Consider the following 22368-nt stretch of genomic DNA (forward strand, 5'->3'; position numbering starts at 1 on the left):
ATATATATATATATATATATATATATATATATATATATATATATATATATATATATATATATATTTACATTGATTGCAAACCTTCAGATGACTCCCGTAGAGCAATACAGAGAACACCATGGTGTTTGTGAGTCTCCCTTTTCCATAGTGGGCAAACCGTTTGGACATTACAGACGTTTTCGTGAGACTGATTTTTGGGATGTCTCATGGTCTGACAAACACCGCTGTAGCTCTGCCACCTTTCACCGTAGACGCGGAAGGCCGCCATAGGCGGATGCGGTGGAATGAGATATCAGATATCTCCAGTTTCAATTGAAGGATGTTGATGGGTTTTTTTTTATGTTACTTATTATGTCGACTCTAGAGGGTTTTAAGAGCGCTGCAACACAACAGGATGAGAAATGAAGATATGGTCAATCAACGTCAATCATATGCATCAATAGGAATTTATATAGATCAATGTTACATTAACACTCACCTTCATCAGTAAGATTGGACCATATCAATAACATCAGTCAGTATCGGTGATATTGTTGAACAATGTGTCTGGCTGGTTCAAGGCTTTCTAGGGCAGCTAATAACTGAGGCCAGACAAAAGTTTTAATACCTTTAAAGTGTTCCTCATCAGGGGAAACTCTTGTCCATTGTTTTTTTCTGTGCTCCTCAGGACTCATTTGCACGACACCTGCGAAAGTGACTCAGCTAGCTAACGTCCTATCAAAAATACGAACATCAATTCCATTTACGTAACGGTTCCAAAAAAAATAGTACTTTAAGCTTAAAAAAGCTTGATATAATTTCTATAGATTTGGACGAGACAGTGAGGGTTGTCCGAGAATTCCCCACATATAACACACAACTGGAGAGACCACTGGTCTGCTATACAAGACTCTGCACTCTGCCGATGAAGAGAGAAGAAGTTCAAAACGCCATTCTAGAATTTACTCATTCTAAAATAGTGCTCACATCCTCAAATAACAGTTTATCTAGAAACTTCTACAAAGCACATCAGTGTCTCATGTCATGCTGCTCTTCTCAAGCTTGGCATACAGCTGTCAATCAAGTAACTTCAATATAATTTGTCACTGTTTACCATGTGGTCATTCTAAATATACAGTAAATAGATGAAAAGAAGAGTAGAGAAAAGAAAGCAGTTTGTTGACAGTGTCGGTTGGAAACATTCAACAAGGTGTTCCTTGGCTGGCTGACAGACAGATGCCAGTAAGAAGTCAAGGCAGAGCAAGAAGAGATGAGAAAAGTCAGTTTCAGGAGAGTTCATTCTTTTTGGGATTGTTGTTGTTATTTGTGCTAAGTGTTTGGCCTCGTGGGTTAAAGCAGCATTCATAATGTTTCTCAGACTTAAAGCCATTTCACTGTTCCAGTTTCTCCACTGTCCATCCTGCAACAAAGGCCTACATCTCTATTCTCTAAGGCCTTCAGAGAGAGACTCTGTGGGAATGTCCTGCCATTGGCGGCGTGTGTCTTTAGTTCAGTTATTAGCCACGCCTGATTGGCTGTTTGTGTACTCAGGTTCTGTCAGTTTGTCCAAGGTCCTCTGAGCTCCAGCCTTTTACTTTGAGAAAAGACATCCAGGCAGTGTGTGTGTGTGTGTGTGTGTGTGTGTGTGTGTGTGTGTGTGTGTGTGTAATGGAACGTACAGTGTTTAACAGTTTTTGTGTTTCCATGTGCAAGACTGTGTGTGTTAGACAGTGTGTGTGATGTAGAAGATAAACTCCATGTCCATGGCTGTCTGTGGCACTCTTGCTGAACCTCCGTGGATGACGGGGATCAGAGCGCTGTCTAGCTCGTTCATATAGCGCTGGGGTAGGAGCCTGCCTCCTGAACCAGCCTGGTACTCCACCTGACACACACACACACACACACACACACACACTTCAGTTAAGATCCTTAATATCCTTACAGTTTTGTTTGGCTCCAGTGGGTCTCGTTTCTAGAATATTAAATCAACCAAATCTTTTTATAGCTCTGTTCACAGATACATTTGTCACAAAGTGATACCCTTTCATAGCATTACAGTGTGTTAGTACATTAATTACCATGTCAGTGTGTGTAGAGACTCTGAGGGCGAGGGAGTTGATGCCGCTGGCTGAGAGGACAGAGAGGTGAGGGGTCAGAGCACTACAGCTGGCCACAGCCATCTCCCTGTGGAACACACTGCAGGACGGCAGCACCGCAGACAGGGACATGTCTGGACTCTTCAGCCAGTAGAACACCTGGAGGGAGAGACAGACAGAAGGATGGCGTTCGACAGGTACAGACAGACAGGTTTGAGTGACTGAATGTGTGTGTGTTTCAGAGAGATGTGACTCAGAAGGTGAACAGAACTCCATGTCTGTATGTATGACCTGTGTGTTTGTGTCCTACCTCAGTACACCTGATGGTGCGTCCGTCCGACTCAAATTCTGTGTCCTGCTGCATCCTTACACTGTGGACCCCCTCCAGAGGTTTCCTGTCTACACTACTGATCACACTACAGGGACATACACACATAAATTCATGAATTGACCAATCATGCACCAGGGAGAAGATCCCCATGACGTGTATATGAGTCTGTATGTTTTGGTGTGTATCATATCCCTTACCCAGCGTTGACGGGGGAACTCCAGTCAATCCAGCGGACGGTGACATTGTCCCGGAGCTCCCCTCCGTCAGCCTTGCCACAGGGGATGTGGAAGTCAGTCTGCCCCCTCAGGGCGGCACGCAGGGCCTCCATGGTCTCTGGGGGGATCTGAACCATCAGGCCGTCCTCCACGATGCTCGACTTGGCGATGAAGCCTGACGAGGCCTTCAGGGCCCCGTTGAACACCACGAAGCTGGCCCCTGTCACTATAGAATAACACAGTAATACACTGGTTGGAATAACACAATATCATAGATAAAATCCCAGCAGATCTACCCATTTAGTTTGAATTCTGGTTTGGTACTGATAAAAGACAAAGACACAAATCAAGTATATTCTTTCATTTAATTACAAATAATATGTTTTAACAAACAGAATGACAAGCAAGGACTACTTAATGTTTCAACTAGTCAAGACCACAACTCCAAAAGAAACACCTGCTTCATATGTGGGACATATTCATTATCCACCAAATAGAAAAAAAACACTGACCGAAACAGGGGTGGGCTACATGTCGTTGTCCAATAAGAAACATTCTTTATCATTTTCTGTTGCAAAACATTTTAGATTTTGCCCTAATGAACACGACCCTGGTTTCTGAAGCAAAAGAAACAAACAGTTTATTCTGACCTCTAGTGGGCAATCTGGGTTGTTACTGACCTGTGCGTGTCTTGCCAGGCTGGCTGTTGGCCTGGGTCTGATAGGTGCCCTCGTTGTTCTGGAAACAGACCAGGTGGGAGTCAGCCTCTGAGCTGAACCCGGCACCCACACTGATCACATGCTCGTTAGACGCATTCACAACCTTCAGCATCTGGAAAACACGCACATATACACTACCGGTCAAAAGTTATAAAAACACTGTTATTCTACAATGTATAGGTGAAGACATCAAAACTATGAAATAACAGAAATAGAACCATGTCGTAACCAAAAAAAAGTGTTAAATAATTCAAAATATATTTTAGATTTGAGATTCTTCAAATAGCCACCCTTTGCCTTGATAACAGCTTTGCAGACTCTTGGCATTCTGTCAACCAGCTTCACCTGGAATGCATTTCCACTAGTCTTGAAGAAGTTCCCACATATGCTGAGCACTTGTTGGCTGCTTTTCCTTAACTCTGCGGTCCGACTCATCCCAAACCATCTCAATTTGGTTGAGGTCGGGGGGGATTGTGGAGGCCAGGTCATCTATTGCAGCACTCCATTTAAAAAAAATATTTATTTTATTTTATCTTTATTTAACTAGGCAAGTCAGTTAAGTACAAATTCTTATTTTCAATGACGGCCTAGGAACAGTGGGTTAACTGCCTGTTCAGGGGCAGAACGACAGATTTTTACTTTGTAAGCTCGGGGATTCAATCTTGCAACCTTTCGGTTACTAGTCCAACACTCAACCACTAGGCTACCTGCCGCCATCGTTCTCCTTCTTGGTAAAATAGCCCTTACACACCCTGGGTCAGTGTTGGGTCATTGCCCTGTTGAAAAACAAATGATAGTGGGACCAAGTTCAAACCAAATGGGATGGCGTATCACTGCAGAATTCTGTGGAAGCCATGCTGGTTAAGTGTGCCTTGAATTCTAAATAAATCACAGACAGTGTCCCCAGCAAAGTACCCACACACCATAACAACTCCTCCTCCATGCTTTGCGGTGGGAAATACACGTGGAAAACATCTGTCCACCCACACCTCATCTCACAAAGACACGGCCGTTGGAACCAAAAATCTCCAATTTGGACTCAAGACCAAAGGACACATTTCCACCGGTCTAATGTCCATTGCTTGTGTTTCTTGGCCCAAGCAAGTCTCTTCTTCTTATTGGTGTCCTTTAGTAGTGGTTTCTTTGCAGAAATTCGACCATGAAGGCCTGATTCACAGTCTCCTCTGAACAGCTGATGTTGAGATGTGTCTGTTACTTGAACTCTGTGAAGCATTTATTTGAGCTGCATTCTGAGGCTGGTAACTCTAATGAACGTATCCTCTGCACCAGAGGTAACTCTGGGTCTTCCATTCCTGTGGCGGTCCTCATAAGACCCAGTTTCATCATAGCGCTTGATGGTTTTTGCAACTGCACTTTAAGAAACTTTCAAAGTTCTTGACATTTTCCATTTTGACTGACCTTCATGTCTTAAAGTAATGATGGACTGTCATTTCTCTTTGCTTATTTGAGCTGTTCTTGCCATAATATGCACTTTGTCTTTTACCAAATAGGGCTATCTTCTGTATACCTACCCCCCCCTGAGTGGAGGCAGTCAGCTTTTCTGAAACTATTTAAACATAATTGTTTAAAACAAGGACTTTTTTTGTTTCAAAGTAGCCTATCCAAATTCCGACCATAAGAATTATGGAATTATTTTATATATACACACTCAAATGACATTCAAAACAGTATTTATCATGTTCTATTGGTTTTTCAATCAACTTTCTCCAGCATCTAAAGGCACAATCCTTGTCATATTCACAACCCATGGCATATTCACAACCCATGTCATATTCACAACCCATGTCATATTCACAACCCATGTCATATTTACAACCCATGTCATATTCACAACCCATGTCATATTCACAACCCATGTCATATTCACAACCCATGTCATATTCACAACCCATGTCATATTCACAACCCATGTCATATTCACAACCCATGTCATATTCACAACCCATGTCATATTCACAACCCATGGCATATTCACAACCCATGTCATATTCACAACCCATGTCATATTTACAACCCATGTCATATTTACAACCCATGTCATATTCACAACCCATGTCATATTCACAACCCATGTCATATTCACAACCCATGTCATATTCACAACCCATGTCATATTTACAACCCATGTCATATTCACAACCCATGTCATATTCACAACCCATGTCATATTCACAACCCATGTCATATTCACAACCCATGTCATATTCACAACCCATGTCATATTCACAACCCTTGTCATATTCACAACCCATGCTAGTTGTTGCATCTTTAGATCTTCCCTCTCAACATTTCTAAAAGAGATGTTCATCTCTGTCACATAGGCTATGGAACTGCTCGCATCATGTGCGCTGTTTAGAATGGTGTTTTCCTGGGAACCCTGAGACACACACACACACATTGGTCTTACCTCAGGGAAGCTGCTCTTGGGAATGTTGATGTAGCTGTGGCCCATCTCCATGTGGATCCTCAGACCCTCCACAGCAGGCAGACTGTACTGGTAGTTCCTCAGGTCCTGTGAAGGATCAAAACACACGTCACCGGTTTATTTTGGGGACATTAATAGTATGTGGCCTACACTACTCTTTAAAGTCATTATTGGACAGAAATTACACACTGTGTGTGAGTGAGAGAGAGAGAGAGAGACGTTCGTTCGTTCATGTGTTCTGAAGGCAGCAAACCTAACTGCTGTACCACCTGAGACCACTAAAGGCTCCCCTCTCCTTCCGCCAGACAACAGCTGGCAGGGAACCAAACTACTGCAGTATGTTCTCCCATCGGAGACCTGATCTAGCTCTGTGTGTCATTTCGGTCCTCTGTCTCTAATTTTATTTTATTTATTTATTTCACCTTTATTTAACCAGGTAGGTTAGTTGAGAACAAGTTCTCATTTACAACTGGAACCTGGCCAAGATAAAGCAAAGCATGGCGACACAAACAACAACACAGAGTTACACATGGAATAAACAAACATACAGTCAATAATACAATAGAAAAAGTATATATACAGTGTGTGCTAATGAGGTAGGATAAGGGAGGTAAGGCAATAAATAGGCCATAGTGGTGAAATAATTACAATATAGCAATATTGGCTGGCCTCCTGCGGGAAAACACACTGCACAGCATACGGCTCAGTGATCATCACAGACGATCAGCGAGACGGGTCTTAACTTTACATCAGGGCTAGAGACCTACATTTACTGCCTGGCTTCAGTGTGATGTGAATGGTTATTATCAATGTTTTAGAATGATCAAATTGCTAAAAGAAAAGGAAATACTCTAAAATACATGAGATTTACAATAAAAGACTCCAGCTATTCTTTATAACCATGTGTGTGTGTGTGTGTGTGTGTGTGTGTGTTTTCAGTACTTACAGCCAACAGGTTCATGATGGTGTGTCCTGTCTCTCTGAACACAGTTTCTCTGAAGCGGACGCTGACCAGAGTGCTGGGGTACACTGCAAAAAAAAACAAAGGTCATTAGAATCAGGCTCCACATTCATCTAAACACTTGTTATAATAATTTCATTATTATTCCACCATGTCATTACTGTAAGTTATGGGCACGTGTGTAAAGTGAAAGCAGAGGTGATCGCAGTAGCCTCCAGTCTACAGCAGATATCTAGGACTTGATCAAGTTCAAAAGTTTGAAACAACTATCAAAACAGATTTGACTTTGAAAACCAGTCAAAGTGAATAGCCTTCTAAAATGAATTACCATGAACACTACATGACCAAATGTGGACAACTGCGAACATCTCATTCCAAAATCATGGGCATTAATATGGAGTTGGTCCCCCTTTGCTGCTATAACAGCCTCCACTCTTCTGGGAGGTTTTCTACTAGATGTTGGAACATTGCTGCGGGGACTTGCTTCCATTCAGCAACAAGAGCATTAGTGAGGTCGGGCACTGATGTTGGGCGATTAGGCTTGGCTCACAGTCGGTGTTCCAATTCATCCCAAATGTGTTTGATTGTGTTGAGGTCAGGGCTCTGTCAAGGCCAGTCAAGTTCTTCCACACAGATCTCGACAAACCATTTCTGTATGGACCTCGCTTTGTGCACGGGGGCATTGTCATGCTGAAACAGGAAAGGGCCTTACCTAAACTGTTGCCATAACGTTGAAATCACAGAATTGTCTAGAATGTTATTCTAAGCAGTAGCGTTAAGATTTCCCTTCACTGGAACTAAGGGGCCTAGCCCAAACCATGAAAAACAGCCCCAGACCATTATTCCTCCACCAAACTTTACAGTTGGCACTATGCGTTGGGGCAGGTAGCATTCTCCTGGCATCCACCAAACCCAGATTCGTCCTTCGGACTGCCAAATGGTGAAGCGTGATTCATCACTCCAGAGAACGCTGCTCCAGAGTCCAATGGCGGCGAGCTTTACACCACTCCAGCCGATGTTTGGTGATTTTAGGCTTGTGTACGGCTGCTCGGCCACGGAAAACAAATTTCATGAAGCTCCCGACGAACAGTTCTTCGGCTGACGTTGCTTCTTGTGCTGACGTTGCCGTTTGGAACTCGGTAATGAGTGTTGCAACCGAGGACAGAGGATTTTTACATGCTACGCGCTTCAGCACTCGGCGGTCCCGTTCTGTGGGCTTGTGTGGCTTACCACTTCGCGACTGAGCCGCTGTTGCTCCTAGACATTTCCACATCACCATAACAGCACTTACAGTTGACCGGGGAAGCTCTAGCAGGGCAGAAATTTGACCAACTGACTTGTTGGAAAGGTGGCATCCTATGACGGTGCCACGTTCAAATTCACTGAGCTCTTCGGTAAGGCCATTCTAATGTCAATGGAGATTGCATGGCTGTGTGCTCGATTTTATACACCTGTCAGCAATGGGTATGGCTGAAATAGCCAAATCCACTAATTTGAAGGGGGGTCCACATTTTTTTGTATATATAGTGTACACTGAGTGTACAAAACATTAAGGAGACCATCCTAATATTTAATTGCACCCCCCCTTTTGCATTCACGACAGATTCAATGTGTCTGGGCATGGACTCTACAAGGTGTTGAAAGCGTTCTACAGGGATGCAGGCCCATGTTGACTCCAATGCTTCCAACAGTTGTGTCAAGTTGGCTGGATGTCCTTTGGGTGGTGGACCATTCTTGATACACACGGGAAACTGTTGAGTGTGAAAAACCCAGCAGCGTTGCAATTCTTGATACTAACCAGTGCGCCTGGCACCTACTACCATACCCTGTTCAAAGGCACTTAAATCTTTTGTCTTTGAATGGAACACATACACAATCCATGTCTCAGTTGTCTCAAGGCTTAAAAATCCTTCTTTCACCTGTCTACTCCCCTTCATCTACACTGATTGAAGTGGATTTAACAGGTGACATCAATAGATTCACCTGATCAGTCTAAGTGTTGGAAAGAGCATGTGTTCATAATGTTTTGTATACTCAGTGTATTTATTTCCACTGAACTTAGACAGGCTAGTAACTGTTGGGGGCTCACCACTGTGTTCTGCTCCCAGCCGTAGCAGCAGTCTGAGGGGGAACACCTTGGCCCAGGGCACCTCCAGCCTCTGGATGAGCAGACCACAGAGGAAGGGCTGTGGGGGCAGACAGAGGCCCTCCAGGGGCTGGAAGGTAGGGGAGTAAAACAGCACTCCGCCGTGCTCCTTACTCCCCAGGAAACTACCTGTGAATGCCACGTTGCCCAGCTCCTCTACATACTTCCCTGGAGGTGAGGAGGGAGAGACACATAGTGGGCAGTGTGTGACAGAGTGCGTGTGTGTGTATGTGTGGGTGTCCTGGTATATGTGTTACCTCTCTGTGCGTCCTGGTAGATGGAGAGGCGTGACAGAGTGCGTGTGTGTGTGTATGTGTATGTGTGGGTGTCCTGGTATATGTGTTACCTCTCTGTGCGTCCTGGTAGATGGAGAGGCGTGACAGAGTGCGTGTGTGTGTGTATGTGTGTGTGTGGGTGTCCTGGTATGTGTGTTACCTCTCTGTGCGTCCTGGTAGATGGAGAGGCGTGACAGAGTGCGTGTGTGTGTATGTGTGTGTGTGTGGGTGTCCTGGTATGTGTGTTACCTCTCTGTGCGTCCTGGTAGATGGAGAGGCATGACAGAGTGCGTATGTGTGTGTGTGTGTGGGTGTCCTGGTATGTGTGTTACCTCTCTGTGCGTCCTGGTAGATGGAGAGGTAGAGTGTGAACAGGTCTTTGGGCAGAGCCCTCTCCTCTGGCAGAACCTCCAGGATGAACACCACCTCCCTCTGTCCCACAGTCTGTAGACCACTGGAGCCCAGACACCAGCACTTCCTACAGCAGTCTACAGCACAGTAGACATACACACAGTGAGGATACACAGACAAATACAGACACACATTGCCTGCAAAACACCTATGACCACAATCTGATAAAAAAAAACAGAGATACACACAGGATACACATTCGATTTTAGAATGGGCCTAGGGGTACATCTCAATACTCTCTCCTTATCACCTTTCCTTTAATAAGAACTGATCTGAAAGAATTGGACAGGTGAAAGCTAGCCCCCAGTAGGCATCAGGTAGGCTACATTGTTTCACTTGTCCCGTCTTTACAGATCAGTGCAGATGAAGGAAAGGAGACAAGAGGAAGACACTTCACATTATTGAGATGTACCCCAGGAAGAATAGGAGAGTAGAGATGGGTGTTCAACTCACAGGTGACCAGTTTGATGTTGACCAGCAGGTTTGCGTTGAGGACAAAGGTCAAAGGTCGCGGCCCTCCCTCCTCCAATAGGAGAAGGATCTGGCAGGGGGCGGGGCGCTCCTCCACCAATAGATCCCCTCCTCCTTCCTCCTCTCCGGTGGTGATGAGTAGAGGTGGCAAGCCCTCCTCATCCTCTGGCAGCAGACTGGGGCTCCTCTCTACACAGCCCCCCACCCCACACAGCAGGCTGTAGTCCCAGGGTCCTGACACTGGGGGGCGCACCACCTCGACTGAGGCCGACACACCACCCTCCGACACCGCTGCAGAGCCAGGGGACACTCTGCTGCCAGCCTGGAGGACACAGACGGATAAGATATGGATGAATAGACGTATTAACAGACAGAAAGAGAGATACATGTATGTATGTGTCCAGGTTACATGTGTATGTGCTCTTTATGTGTGTTTCTGTGTGGGGTCTAGCCACATACGTGTGTCTCAGTGTGTGTGTATGATGCCTCTTACCGTAGGTGGGTCAGGTGTGACAGGGCTGGACTCCTGGGAGCCCCTCCTGCCAGTCACAGAGAGCCTGGTGGTGTTGGCCACCTCTCCATTGGGCAGGATGCCATCTGCAAACCACACACGCTTCTGCTCACGAGGACAACCTGACACATGCACCACACAGGGACAGGAACTTCTGTCACTTTCCCTTTCATTTAAACTGTTGTTTAGATTAGAGTGTCAAAATTAATATAAATGTGAAACAAACAGAAAATAAAACAAGAAATAGAAAATCAGAATAAAAAATAAAGAATGTAAACATAACCAAACTGTGGCTGAATAAGCTATTGTATGGAGAGTACCCGGATGTTTACGCTTTTGGGACTACTGTTACACAACTAGCGACTACAACGGCCCATGTAGGGTTGCATACGTACTGTCGCTGCCAGGGTTTTTGAGCACGGAGACAGGCACCATGACGGTGGGCGGGGGGGAGTTGAGGGTGCCTGCAGCCCGGGCCTGCTGCAGGGGGGGGATGGTGCTGCAGTACTCTGACGGGACGTTGGGGTTGGGGCTCGGACCTGGTGGACTCCTCATACGCTCCAGCGCCTGGGCTAGAGGGGAGAGGGAGGGGAGAGACAGGTAGGTACAGTCGTGGCCATAAGTTTTGAGAATGACACAAATATTAATTTTCACAAAGTCTGCTGCCTCAGTTTGTATGATGGCAATTTACATATACTCCAGAATGTTATGAAGAGTGATCAGATTAATTGCAAAGTTCCTCTTTGCCATGAAAATGAACTGAATCCCCCAAAAACATTTCCACTGCATTTCAGCCCTGCCACGAAAGGACCAGCTAACATCATGTCAGTGACTCTCTCGTTAACACAGGTGTGAGTGTTGACGAGGACAAGGCTGGAGATCACTCTGTCATGCTGATTGAGTTTGAATAACAGACTGGAAGCTTCAAAAGAAGGGTGGTGCTTGGAATCATTGTTCTTCCTCTGTCAACCATGGTTACCTGCAATACTTATTTTCCACCATAATTTGCAAATAAATTCATAAAAAATCCTACAATGTGATTTTCTGGATTTATGTCTCTCATTTTGTCTGTCATAGTTGAAGTGTACCTATGATGAAAATTACAGGCCTCTCTCATATTTTTAAGTGGGAGAACTTGCACAATTGGTGGCTGACTAAATACTTTTTTGCCCCACTGTATAGAGAGAGAGGGTGAGATATAGAGAGGGTGAGATATATATATATAGAGAGAGGGAGAGATATAGAGAGGGTGAGATATATATATAAAGAGAGGGAGAGATATAGAGAGGGTGAGATATAGAGAGGGTGAGATATATATATATATATAGAGAGAGGGTGAGATATAGAGAGGGTGAGATATATATAGAGAGAGAGGGAGAGATATAGAGAGGGTGAGATATATATATAGAGAGAGGGAGAGATATAGAGAGGGTGAGATATAGAGAGGGTGAGATATACAGTGCCTTGCGAAAGTATTCGGCCCCCTTGAACTTTGCGACCTTTTGCCACATTTCAGGTTTCAAACATAAAGATATAAAACTGTATTGTTTTGTGAAGAATCAACAACAAGTGGGACACAATCATGAAGTGGAACGACATTTATTGGATATTTCAAACTTTTTTAACAAATCAAAAACTGAAAAATTGGGCGTGCAAAATTATTCAGCCCCTTTACTTTCAGTGCAGCAAACTCTCTCCAGAAGTTCAGTGAGGATCTCTGAATGATCCAATGTTGACCTAAATGACTAATGATGATAAATACAATCCACCTGTGTGTAATCAAGTCTCCGTATGAATGCACCTGCACTGTGATAGTCTCAGAGGTCCGTTAAAAGCGCAGAGAGCATCATGAAGAACAAGGAACACACCAGGCAGGTCCGAGATACTGTTGTGAAGAAGTTTAAAGCCGGATTTGGATACAAAAAGATTTCCCAAGCTTTAAACATCCCAAGGAGCACTGTGCAAGCGATAATATTGAAATGGAAGGAGTATCAGACCACTGCAAATCTACCAAGACCTGGCCGTCCCTCTAAACTTTCAGCTAATACAAGGAGAAGACTGATCAGAGATGCAGCCAAGAGGCCCATGATCACTCTGGATGAACTGCAGAGATCTACAGCTGAGGTGGGAGACTCTGTCCATAGGACAACAATCAGTCGTATATTGCACAAATCTGGCCTTTATGGAAGAGTGGCAAGAAGAAAGCCATTTCTTAAAGATATCCATAAAAAGTGTCGTTTAAAGTTTGCCACAGGCCACCTGGGAGACACACCAAACATGTGGAAGAAGGTGCTCTGGTCAGATGAAACCAAAATTGAACTTTTTGGCAACAATGCAAAACGTTATGTTTGGCGTAAAAGCAACACAGCTGAACACACCATCCCCACTGTCAAACATGGTGGTGGCAGCATCATGGTTTGGGCCTGCTTTTCTTCAGCAGGGACAGGGAAGATGGTTAAAATTGATGGGAAGATGGATGGAGCCAAATACAGGACCATTCTGGAAGAAAACCTGATGGAGTCTGCAAAAGACCTGAGACTGGGACGGAGATTTGTCTTCCAACAAGACAATGATCCAAAACCTAAAGCAAAATCTACAATGGAATGGTTCAAAAATAAACATATCCAGGTGTTAGAATGGCCAAGTCAAAGTCCAGACCTGAATCCAATCGAGAATCTGTGGAAAGAACTGAAAACTGCTGTTCACAAATGCTCTCCATCCAACCTCACTGAGCTCGAGCTGTTTTGCAAGGAGGAATGGGAAAAAATTTCAGTCTCTCGATGTGCAAAACTGATAGAGACATACCCCAAGCGACTTACAGCTGTAATCGCAGCAAAAGGTGGCGCTACAAAGTATTAACTTAAGGGGGCTGAATAATTTTGCACGCCCAATTTTTCAGTTTTTGATTTGTTAAAAAAGTTTGAAATATCCAATAAATGTCGTTCCACTTCATGATTGTGTCCCACTTGTTGTTGATTCTTCACAAAAAAATACAGTTTTATATCTTTATGTTTGAAGCCTGAAATGTGGCAAAAGGTCGCAAAGTTCAAGGGGGCCGAATACTTTCGCAAGGCACTGTGTATATATATATATATATATATATATATATATATATAGGGAGAGAGAGAGAGAGAGAGAGGAGTTGATTCAAGGAAAGTGAGTGATGACGTAATGAGGGGAGGAGAGAAGTGCTGACTGGGCTCTGGACTGCATTATAGTGATGTAACGTCATATGATCTTTATCAACCTGGTTGGACTGACCCGAGCTAACAGTCTGTCAGGCTACCTGTACAACACACAAACACACACAGGGACACACACATACACTGGAACACGCACACAAACACTGGAACACAAAGTCACACACACACACCTACAGACAGTTGAAGAGTTTCAGACAGTTGAAGAGTTTCACCTTGATCTCAGACTGACAGAATGACACAGCATAACAACGCCAGCAGTCAGTGTCCTTCACCAAGCTGGGAGCAGACTCAACAAGCCCATACAGATAAACACAGACATGACCTGAAATACATTCAGCGTGTGTGTATGTAAGCAGCATGCATGCTGTGTCTGTGTGTGTGTGTGAGACATCACGCAGAAAGTTCTCCACGTTGCGCACCACAACAACAAACAGAGAATGAGATGGTGACAGATAAACCAGTATGAGAGAGAATGAGATGGTAACAGATAAACCAGTATGAGAGAGAATAAGATAGTAACAGATAAACCAGTATGAGAGAGAAGGAGATAGTAACAGATAAACCAGTATGAGAGAGAATGAGATAGTAACAGATAAACCAGTATGAGAGAGAATGAGATAGTAACAGATAAACCAGTATGAGAGAGAATGAGATAGTAACAGATAAACCAGTATGAGAGAGAATGAGATGGTGACAGATAAACCAGTATGAGAGAGAATGAGATAGTAACAGATAAACCAGTATGAGAGAGAATGAGATAGTAACAGATAAACCAGTATGAGAGAGAATGAGATGGTGACAGATAAACCAGTATGAGCTAGAGCATCAAGCTTCTCCTTCTCTTTTTACAAAAGTCCGTTCCCATCTTACCTTTTCCTCGTCTTCACTCCTCCAAACTCCCAGGTAAGACAGTCCCCTTGGTCACGCTAACCTACTTAGCCTTACTGACGCTAGCCCCAGTTAGCTGAATGTAAATTGTCTGTATTAGCTGAAGCTAACTATATTAGCCTTGTTACAGTAGATGCTAGTGACTGAAGCTAGCTCTGTTAGCCCCACTGGGCCGTTAGCTGCGTTAGCCGCAGACTCCAGGCAGGCAGGGGGGTGTACTGAGAACCTCACAGGCTGCTCCCCATACTGATGAGAGCAATGGAGAGAGTAATGGAGGGAGGGAGGGAGGGAGCATCACATCACTCTGTCCCAGCACTCACAGGCCCAAGCAAAGTAGACGGCCCCCTCTCTCCTTCACACGCAATCTCTACCACACTCACACAGCAGACAAGGAGCCGAGAATAGAATAGTCACACCAGCCTGTCCCTGGACCGCAGAGAAGCTCGGAGTATGTGTGTCTGTGCCAGAAAGGGAGTCAAGGTGCTGTGTGTGTGTGTGTGTGTGTGTGTGTGTGTGTGTGTGTGTGTGTGTGTGTGTGTGTGTGTATCACACTCTCACTGCGTCAGGTGGCTCCAGTCCCACACTCACAGTCAAGGACACACCAACGTCCTGACTCCTCTCAGCCATAACTACTTAGCTCTCTCTCCCCCTGCTCTCTCTCCCCCATCCTTTCTCTCACCCCATCCTCTCTGTCACCCCATCCTCTCTCTCACCCCATCCTCTCTCTCTCTCTCTCCCCATCCTCTCTCTCTCTCCCCATCCTCTCTCTCTCTCCCTGCTCTCTCTCTCCCATCCTCTCTCTCTCCCCATCCTCTCTCTCCCCATCCTCTCTCTCTCCCCATCCCCTCTCTCCCCCCATCCCCTCTCTCCCCCATCCTCTCTCTCCCCCCATCCCCTCTCTCCCCCATCCTCTCTCTCTCCCCCTGCTCTCTCTCTCCCCCTCCTCTCTCTCCCCCCATCCTCTCTCTCCCCATCTTCTCTCTCTCCCCATCCTCTCTCTCCCCCATCCTCTCTCTCCCCCATCCTCTCTCTCTCCCCATCCTCTCTCTCCCCCCATCCTCTCTCTCTCCCCATCCTCTCTCTCTCCCCATCCCCTCTCTTTCCCCATCCTCTCTCTCTCCCCATCCTCTCTCCCCCCATCCTCTCTCCCCCCATCCTCTCTCTCTCCCCCTGCTCTCTCTCTCCCCCTCCTCTCTCTCCCCCATCCTCTCTCTCCCCATCCTCTCTCTCCCCATCCTCTCTCTCTCCCCATCCTCTCTCTCTCCCCATCCCCTCTCTCTCCCCATCCTCTCTCTCTCCCCATCCTCTCTCTCTCCCCATCCTCTCTCCCCCCATCCTCTCTCTCTCCCCCTGCTCTCTCTCTCCCCCTCCTCTCTCTCCCCCCATCCTCTCTCTCCCCATCCTCTCTCTCCTCATCCTCTCTCTCTCCCCATCCTCTCTCTCTCCCCATCCTCTCTCTCTCCCCATCCTCTCTCTCTCCCCATCCTCTCTCTCCCCCCATCCTCTCTCTCTCCCCATCCTCTCTGCACCAGTCATAATGTCCTGACTCTAACCTCAGCTCAGTCTCTGGAGAGGATAAAGTCCTTCATCACCCGACCGGGGAAGCAGAACCATAGAGAAGGGATGCATAGAACAAAAACGCTTTTTAATTCCACATGATTTATCTCCACTCACCAATAACAGCATAGAGCAACGTAAATCACTGGTTAGTAGTGATCTGTGAGCACATAGAAAAGCATTGTTTTCAATGGGGATGGAGGTTCTAGCCATTTTGTTTCTATAGCAGCTCAGTCTCCCAGTGAAGGCTAGAGTCGTTGTTCCGTAGAGCAGGAGGGCAGGAGACGACAGGAGATTGGAGAAAGCAGACACACAGAGAGACAGGGGTGCACACACACACACACACACACACACACACACACACACACACACACACACACACACACACACACACACACACACACACTCTTACACAACCTGGTCTTAAGTTTTTACGCAGTCCCACACAGACACACTCAAACAAAGTAAACACTTTCACGCAGGCTGTGTAAGAAAGCACTTTAGGCACTAGGCTCTCTGATACAAGGTAGCCATTTTAGCCTTGAGATTACAATGCACATGTAACTTCACTGAAGATCCCTGGTCATTCTTAGGCTGCGTGTGAAAACTTCACTTGCTGTTAAGTCCTTGCTTCCTCAATTCCTCAGAAAGCCAATTAGAGGAGGTCCAAGAGAGGGACATTGGGTCCTCTCCTCCAATGAGCTTTGAGATAAATTGAGGAAACAAGGACGGAGGAAGCAAGCATTTCACGGCTAGTGACGTTTGCTACACTGTGACCATGCCACAAACAAGCACAACAACTTCCAGCTAAAAAACAGGGCTATTCATCAGTCATGTGTTGCTCTAGATATGATACCTTTATAATATGATACCTTTATAATATGATACCTTTATAAAGCGACTCTTCTAACACCGTACCCAAACCGGCCACACGGGAGCAAATTGATTTTGTCCCCCCACACCAAACACCATCACAACACGCAGGCTGAAATATCAAAACAAACTCTGAACCAATTATATTAATTTGGGTACAGGTCGAAAGCATTAAACATTAATGGCAATTTAGCTAGCTAGCTTGCAGTTGCTAGCTAATTTGTCCTGGGATATAAACGTGGAGCTGTTATTTTACCTGAAATGCGCAAGGTCCTCTACGCCAACAATTAATTCACACATAAAACTGTTAGCCAGATCGTTTCTAGTCATCTCTCCTCCTTCCAGGCTTTTTCTTCTTTGGACTTTATATGACGATTGGCATTTAACTTTCGTAGTTATCACGACGACTGACCAAACTCAGTTCATCTTTCAATCACCCACGTGGGTATAGCCAATGAGGAGATGGCACATGGGTATCTGCTTCTATAAACTAATGAGGGCGGCAGGGAAGCCTAGTGGTTAGATCGTTGGACTAGTAACTGGAAGGTTGCAAGTTCAAATCCCCGAGCTGACAAGGTACAAATCTGTCGTTCTGCCCCTGAACAGGCAGTTAACCCACTGTTCCTAGGTCGTCATTGAAAACAAGAATTTGTTCTTAACTGACTCGCCTAGTTAAATCAAGGTTAAAAAAATAAAAAATGAGGAGATGGGAGAGGCACGACCCGCACCGAGTTCAGTGTCACAAATAGAACTGACTTCTATTTCAGCGCTTGGCAAGGTTGGCATGGGTGCAATAACATGTATGCTTAAATATATTTTTGTGACGCGAGTGGTGTGGTCAGCATATTCAGCAGACCATGTCTGCTAATGACAACTCTAAACATGGTCTGTTAATGACAACTCCAGACATGGTCTGTCAATGACAACTCCAGACATGGTCTGTCAATGACAACTCCAGACATGGTCTGTTAATGACAACTCCAGACATGGTCTGTTAATGACAACTCCAGACATGGTCTGTTAATGACAACTCCAGACATGATCTGTTAATGACAACTCCAGACATGGTCTGTTAATGACAACTCCAGACATGGTCTGTTAATGACAACTCCAGACATGGTCTGTTAATGACAACTCCAGACATGATCTGTTAATGACAACTCCAGACATGATCTGTTAATGACAACTCCAGACATGATCTGTTAATGACAACTCCAGACATGGTCTGTTAATGACAACTCCAGACATGGTCTGTTAATGACAACTCCAGACATGATCTGTTAATGACAACTCCAGACATGATCTGTTAATGACAACTCCAGACATGGTCTGTTAATGACAACTCCAGACATGGTCTGTTAATGACAACTCCAGACATGGTCTGTTAATGACAACTCCAGACATGATCTGTTAATGACAACTCCAGACATGGTCTGTCAATGACAACTCCAGACATGGTCTGTTAATGACAACTCCAGACATGGTCTGTTAATGACAACTCCAAGTTGAAACAGTTTAAAGATGAATGAGTCACCTTATAGGGCTAGCAGTTCAGAGTCAACATAAACTGGGTTCCTTTCCCTGCATCATTCACTGACAACAGAGCTCCCTTAAGCCCCCAAGGCTGAGCAGAGCTGAGGCCTACTAACTACACTACAGCAACAGACACCAGGCTGTGAAGACTGTGTTCTTCAGACATCAGCGTCTTTGTTCTTGTTGTTCTGAGAAGAGGAGCCTGACAATACAGAGTAATTCAGAGCAGTCAGCTGAGGTGCACGCATCGGATGGTGGTGTGTGATTAGTATCTCGGAAGAAAATGGATGTACGCACGCATGCACGCTCGCACACACGCACGCACGCACACACGCACACACACCTCACTGTATAATAGCAGACAACACATACATTCTTAAACATGTGTATGATCTTCTAGACGAAAACACACTCAAACCTTGGGTCTTACTTCTGTGTACGGTCTCGAAGCAGACGACACACACCCGGGCCTCCTTGTCCAGGTACTTTAGCTTGCATCTCCTATTGCAGCAGATGGCACAGTACACCTGCATCACGGGTGGGAGGACAAACATCAGGCAGGAGACAAACACTACTGCAACACACCACTATACGTACACACAATCTACATGAAGTTATTCATGCAATGTTAAGTGTGTGACCCATGTCTTGCCCTAGCATAAAGAAAAGCAGTACATTAAAGGAATAATTTATATAATTGATTGTGCAGCAATTAAGAAGAGAAGTCAAAGGAGGTGGTAAAGTACATTAGACTAGTCCTCTTTATACAGTACCATGGTATTGTTGAATACTCATATCTGATTGGTTTGAAGAGCATTCTAGAGCATGCATTATTTCCCTATAAAGTACGGTATATCAGCATGGTAGAATTCAATGGCTATAGTTCCTTCATACATGTTCTATGTTTGAGCTGCTTTTGAAAGCAAAAGTTGAAATGAAAACATTACTTACATTGTTAAATTTTATTTTCATAATAGCAACCTAAGACTTGGTTTTGTCACGACTTCCGCCGAAGTCGGTCCCTCTCCTTGTTCGGGCGGCGTTCGAAGTCACCGGCCTTCTAGCCATCGCCGATCCACTTTTCATTTTCCATTTGTTTTGTCTTTGTTTTACGCACCTGGTTTCAATTCCCCAATTACATGTTCATTATTTAACCCTCTGTTTTCCCCATGGTTTATGTGCGTGTTTGTTTTATTGTATTTCGGTCCTTTTGTGTGGGCTTGGTATTGGACTACATGTATTTGGTCATTTTGAGTGAAGTTACTTTTATTAATCATCTCTGCTGTCCTGCACCTGACTCCTCTCTACCAGCTACACCCAGGCCATTACAGGTTTGGTTAGCTAAACTAGCAAGTCAGTTTGTTTGGTTAAAAAGGCAACTAGTAAACTTGCTAGCTACTTCAGTGGATGTTGAACACATTTCTACTGACAAATAAACACATTTCTAGAGGCAAATGTGTTAAATTATAGCCATGGTATAAAAAGGGATAATCAATTTGGGGCTCTACGCATTCTCCTGAAAGTAATGCAACTCTGTGGAAGGTTAGTTTCACGTCGTTCATTATTTTCCACAGAACACGTAGCCCCTCGCTGATCATCCCTTCTATATCCTGTAGTACTGCAGTAAGTAGCTTATAGTGTTAATGCCCCTGGGACTCCTGTGTAATGCTGCTTTAAATCAGTGTGGGCTTAGTCACTGGGTTGTTGGGGCCTTAGCTCTGGCTTTAGTCACTGGGCTGTTAGACCTGGCTTCTCAGACCTCAGAGAAGAGGAGATATATAGAGAACCTGGAATAAGAATAATTGACATGCCTCTATCTGAGTAAGCTGTATATACAGTGGGGCAAAAAAGTATTTAGTCAGCCACCAATTGTGCAAGTTCTCCCACTTAAAAAGATGAGAGAGGCCTGTAATTTTCATTATAGGTACACTTCAACTATGACAGACAAAATGAGAAACAAAATCCAGAAAATCCCATTGTAGGATTTTTTATGAATTTATTTGCAAATTATGGTGGAAAATAAGTATTTGGTCAATAACAAAAGTTTACCTCAATACTTTGTTATATACCCTTTGTTGGCAATGACAGAGGTCAAACATTTCTGTAAGTCTTCACAACACACTGTTGCTGGTATTTTGGCCCATTCCTCCATGCAGATCTCCTCTAGAGCAGTGATGTTTTGGGGCTGTTGCTGGGCAACACAGACTTTCAACTCCCTCCAAAGATTTTCTATGGGATTGAGATCTGGAGACTGGCTAGAGCCAGAAATCTTGCTTGTTTGTAGGTGACCAAATACTTATTTTCCACCATAATTTGCAAATAAATTCATTAAAAATCCTACAATGTGATTTTCTGGATTTTTTTTCTCATTTTGTCTGTCATGGTTGAAGTGTACCTATTATGAAAATTACAGGCCTCATCTTTTTAAGTGGGAGAACTTGCACAATTGGTGGCTGACTAAATACTTTTTTGCCCCACTGTAGCAGCAGAGGATGGGGGTGTGGTATATAGGCGATATCGTCCCATACTGTGTGATCGAGTGTGACGTATGTAAGCAGGGAACTCCGTGTTGCTTTGTAAACACGAGACTGGAAGTGTTCTCTCTACAAAGAGAAGATAGGTAACAGTCTGGATGAACTGAATCATAGGTAGGTCACTGCTCCACATTGTAACCCACATTTACACTTGAATCCTCTGACTCAGTAAATACAGAAATGTGCCTCATTGGAATTGGCAGTATCGCTGCTGTATTGACGTTAACTGATTGTGTAATGATGTTTCATTGTTTCATTATGAGAGGAAGAGATTACCCTATTTATTATTTTCTTCAGCTTCCATTCATATTCAGGATCTGTGTGACTGGGTCACACACTTATACTCAACAAAAATATCATCTCAACATGCCACAATTTCTACGATTTTACAGAGTTACAGTTCATATAAGGAAATCAGTCAATTGAAATACATTCATTAGACCCTAGTCCATGAATTTCACATGATGGTGGACACCACATCAAATGAATGGATTCGGCTATTTCAGCCACATCTGTTGCTGACAGGTGTATAAAAACGAGCACACCACCATGCAATCTCCATAGACAAACATTGGCAGAAGAATGGCCTTGCTGAAGAGCGCAGTGACTTTCAACGTGGTCCTGTCATAAGATGCCACCTTTCCAACAAGTCAGTTCCTCCAATATCTGCCCTGCTAGTGCTGCCCCCGGTCAACTGTAAGTACTGTTATTTTGAAGTGGAATGCCTAGGAGCAACGATGGCTCAGCCGCGAAGTGGTAGGCCACACAAGCTCACAGAACGGGACCGCAGAGTGCTGAAGCGTGTAAAATTGTCTGTCCTCGGTTGCAACACTCACTACCGAGTTCCAAACTGCCTCTGGAAGCAACATCAGCACAAAAACTGTTCGTCGGGAGCTTCATGAAATGGGTTTCAATGGCCAAGCAGCCGGACACAAGCCAAAGATGACTATGCGCAATGGCAAGCGTCGGCTGGAGTGGTGTAAAGCTCGCCACCATTGGACTCCGGAGCAGTGGAAATGCGTTGTCCCACTCCTCTTCAATGGCTGTGCGAAGTTGCTGGATATTGGCGGGACCTGGAAAACACTGTTGTACACGTCGATCCAGAGCATGCCAAACGTGCTCAATGGGTGACATGTCTGGTGACTATGCAGGCCATGGAAGAACGGTGACATTTTCAGCTCCCAGGAATTGTGTACAGATCCTTGCGACATGGGGCTTT

General features: G+C 44.7%; 1 protein-coding gene across 3 annotated transcripts in view; it reads right to left on the reverse strand.

The window, feature by feature from the left end:
- Positions 1-430: 430 nt before the first annotated feature.
- The window catches only part of LOC110523341 (zinc finger FYVE domain-containing protein 16), a 32778-nt gene continuing 10840 nt past the window's right edge, over positions 431-22368 (reverse strand). Inside the window, exons 4-16 of one of the 3 annotated variants that reach the window (XM_021601956.2) lie at positions 19046-19142; positions 10957-11133; positions 10544-10683; positions 10033-10372; positions 9501-9656; positions 8837-9061; positions 6733-6815; positions 5769-5873; positions 3302-3452; positions 2604-2847; positions 2386-2491; positions 2058-2234; positions 431-1861 (exon numbers count right to left, since the gene is read on the reverse strand). In XM_021601956.2, the coding sequence (XP_021457631.2) occupies positions 1703-1861; positions 2058-2234; positions 2386-2491; positions 2604-2847; positions 3302-3452; positions 5769-5873; positions 6733-6815; positions 8837-9061; positions 9501-9656; positions 10033-10372; positions 10544-10683; positions 10957-11133; positions 19046-19142 (2160 nt within the window). In that variant the 3' untranslated portion in view covers positions 431-1702. Of the gene's footprint in view, positions 1862-2057; positions 2235-2385; positions 2492-2603; positions 2848-3301; positions 3453-5768; positions 5874-6732; positions 6816-8836; positions 9062-9500; positions 9657-10032; positions 10373-10543; positions 10684-10956; positions 11134-19033; positions 19143-22368 lie in introns of all 3 variants that reach the window. The other 2 variants (XM_021601957.2, XM_021601955.2) reach the window with 2 other exon arrangements.

Source organism: Oncorhynchus mykiss, chromosome 5 (genome assembly GCF_013265735.2).
Source record: "Oncorhynchus mykiss isolate Arlee chromosome 5, USDA_OmykA_1.1, whole genome shotgun sequence".
Classification (NCBI taxonomy): Eukaryota; Metazoa; Chordata; class Actinopteri; order Salmoniformes; family Salmonidae; genus Oncorhynchus; species Oncorhynchus mykiss.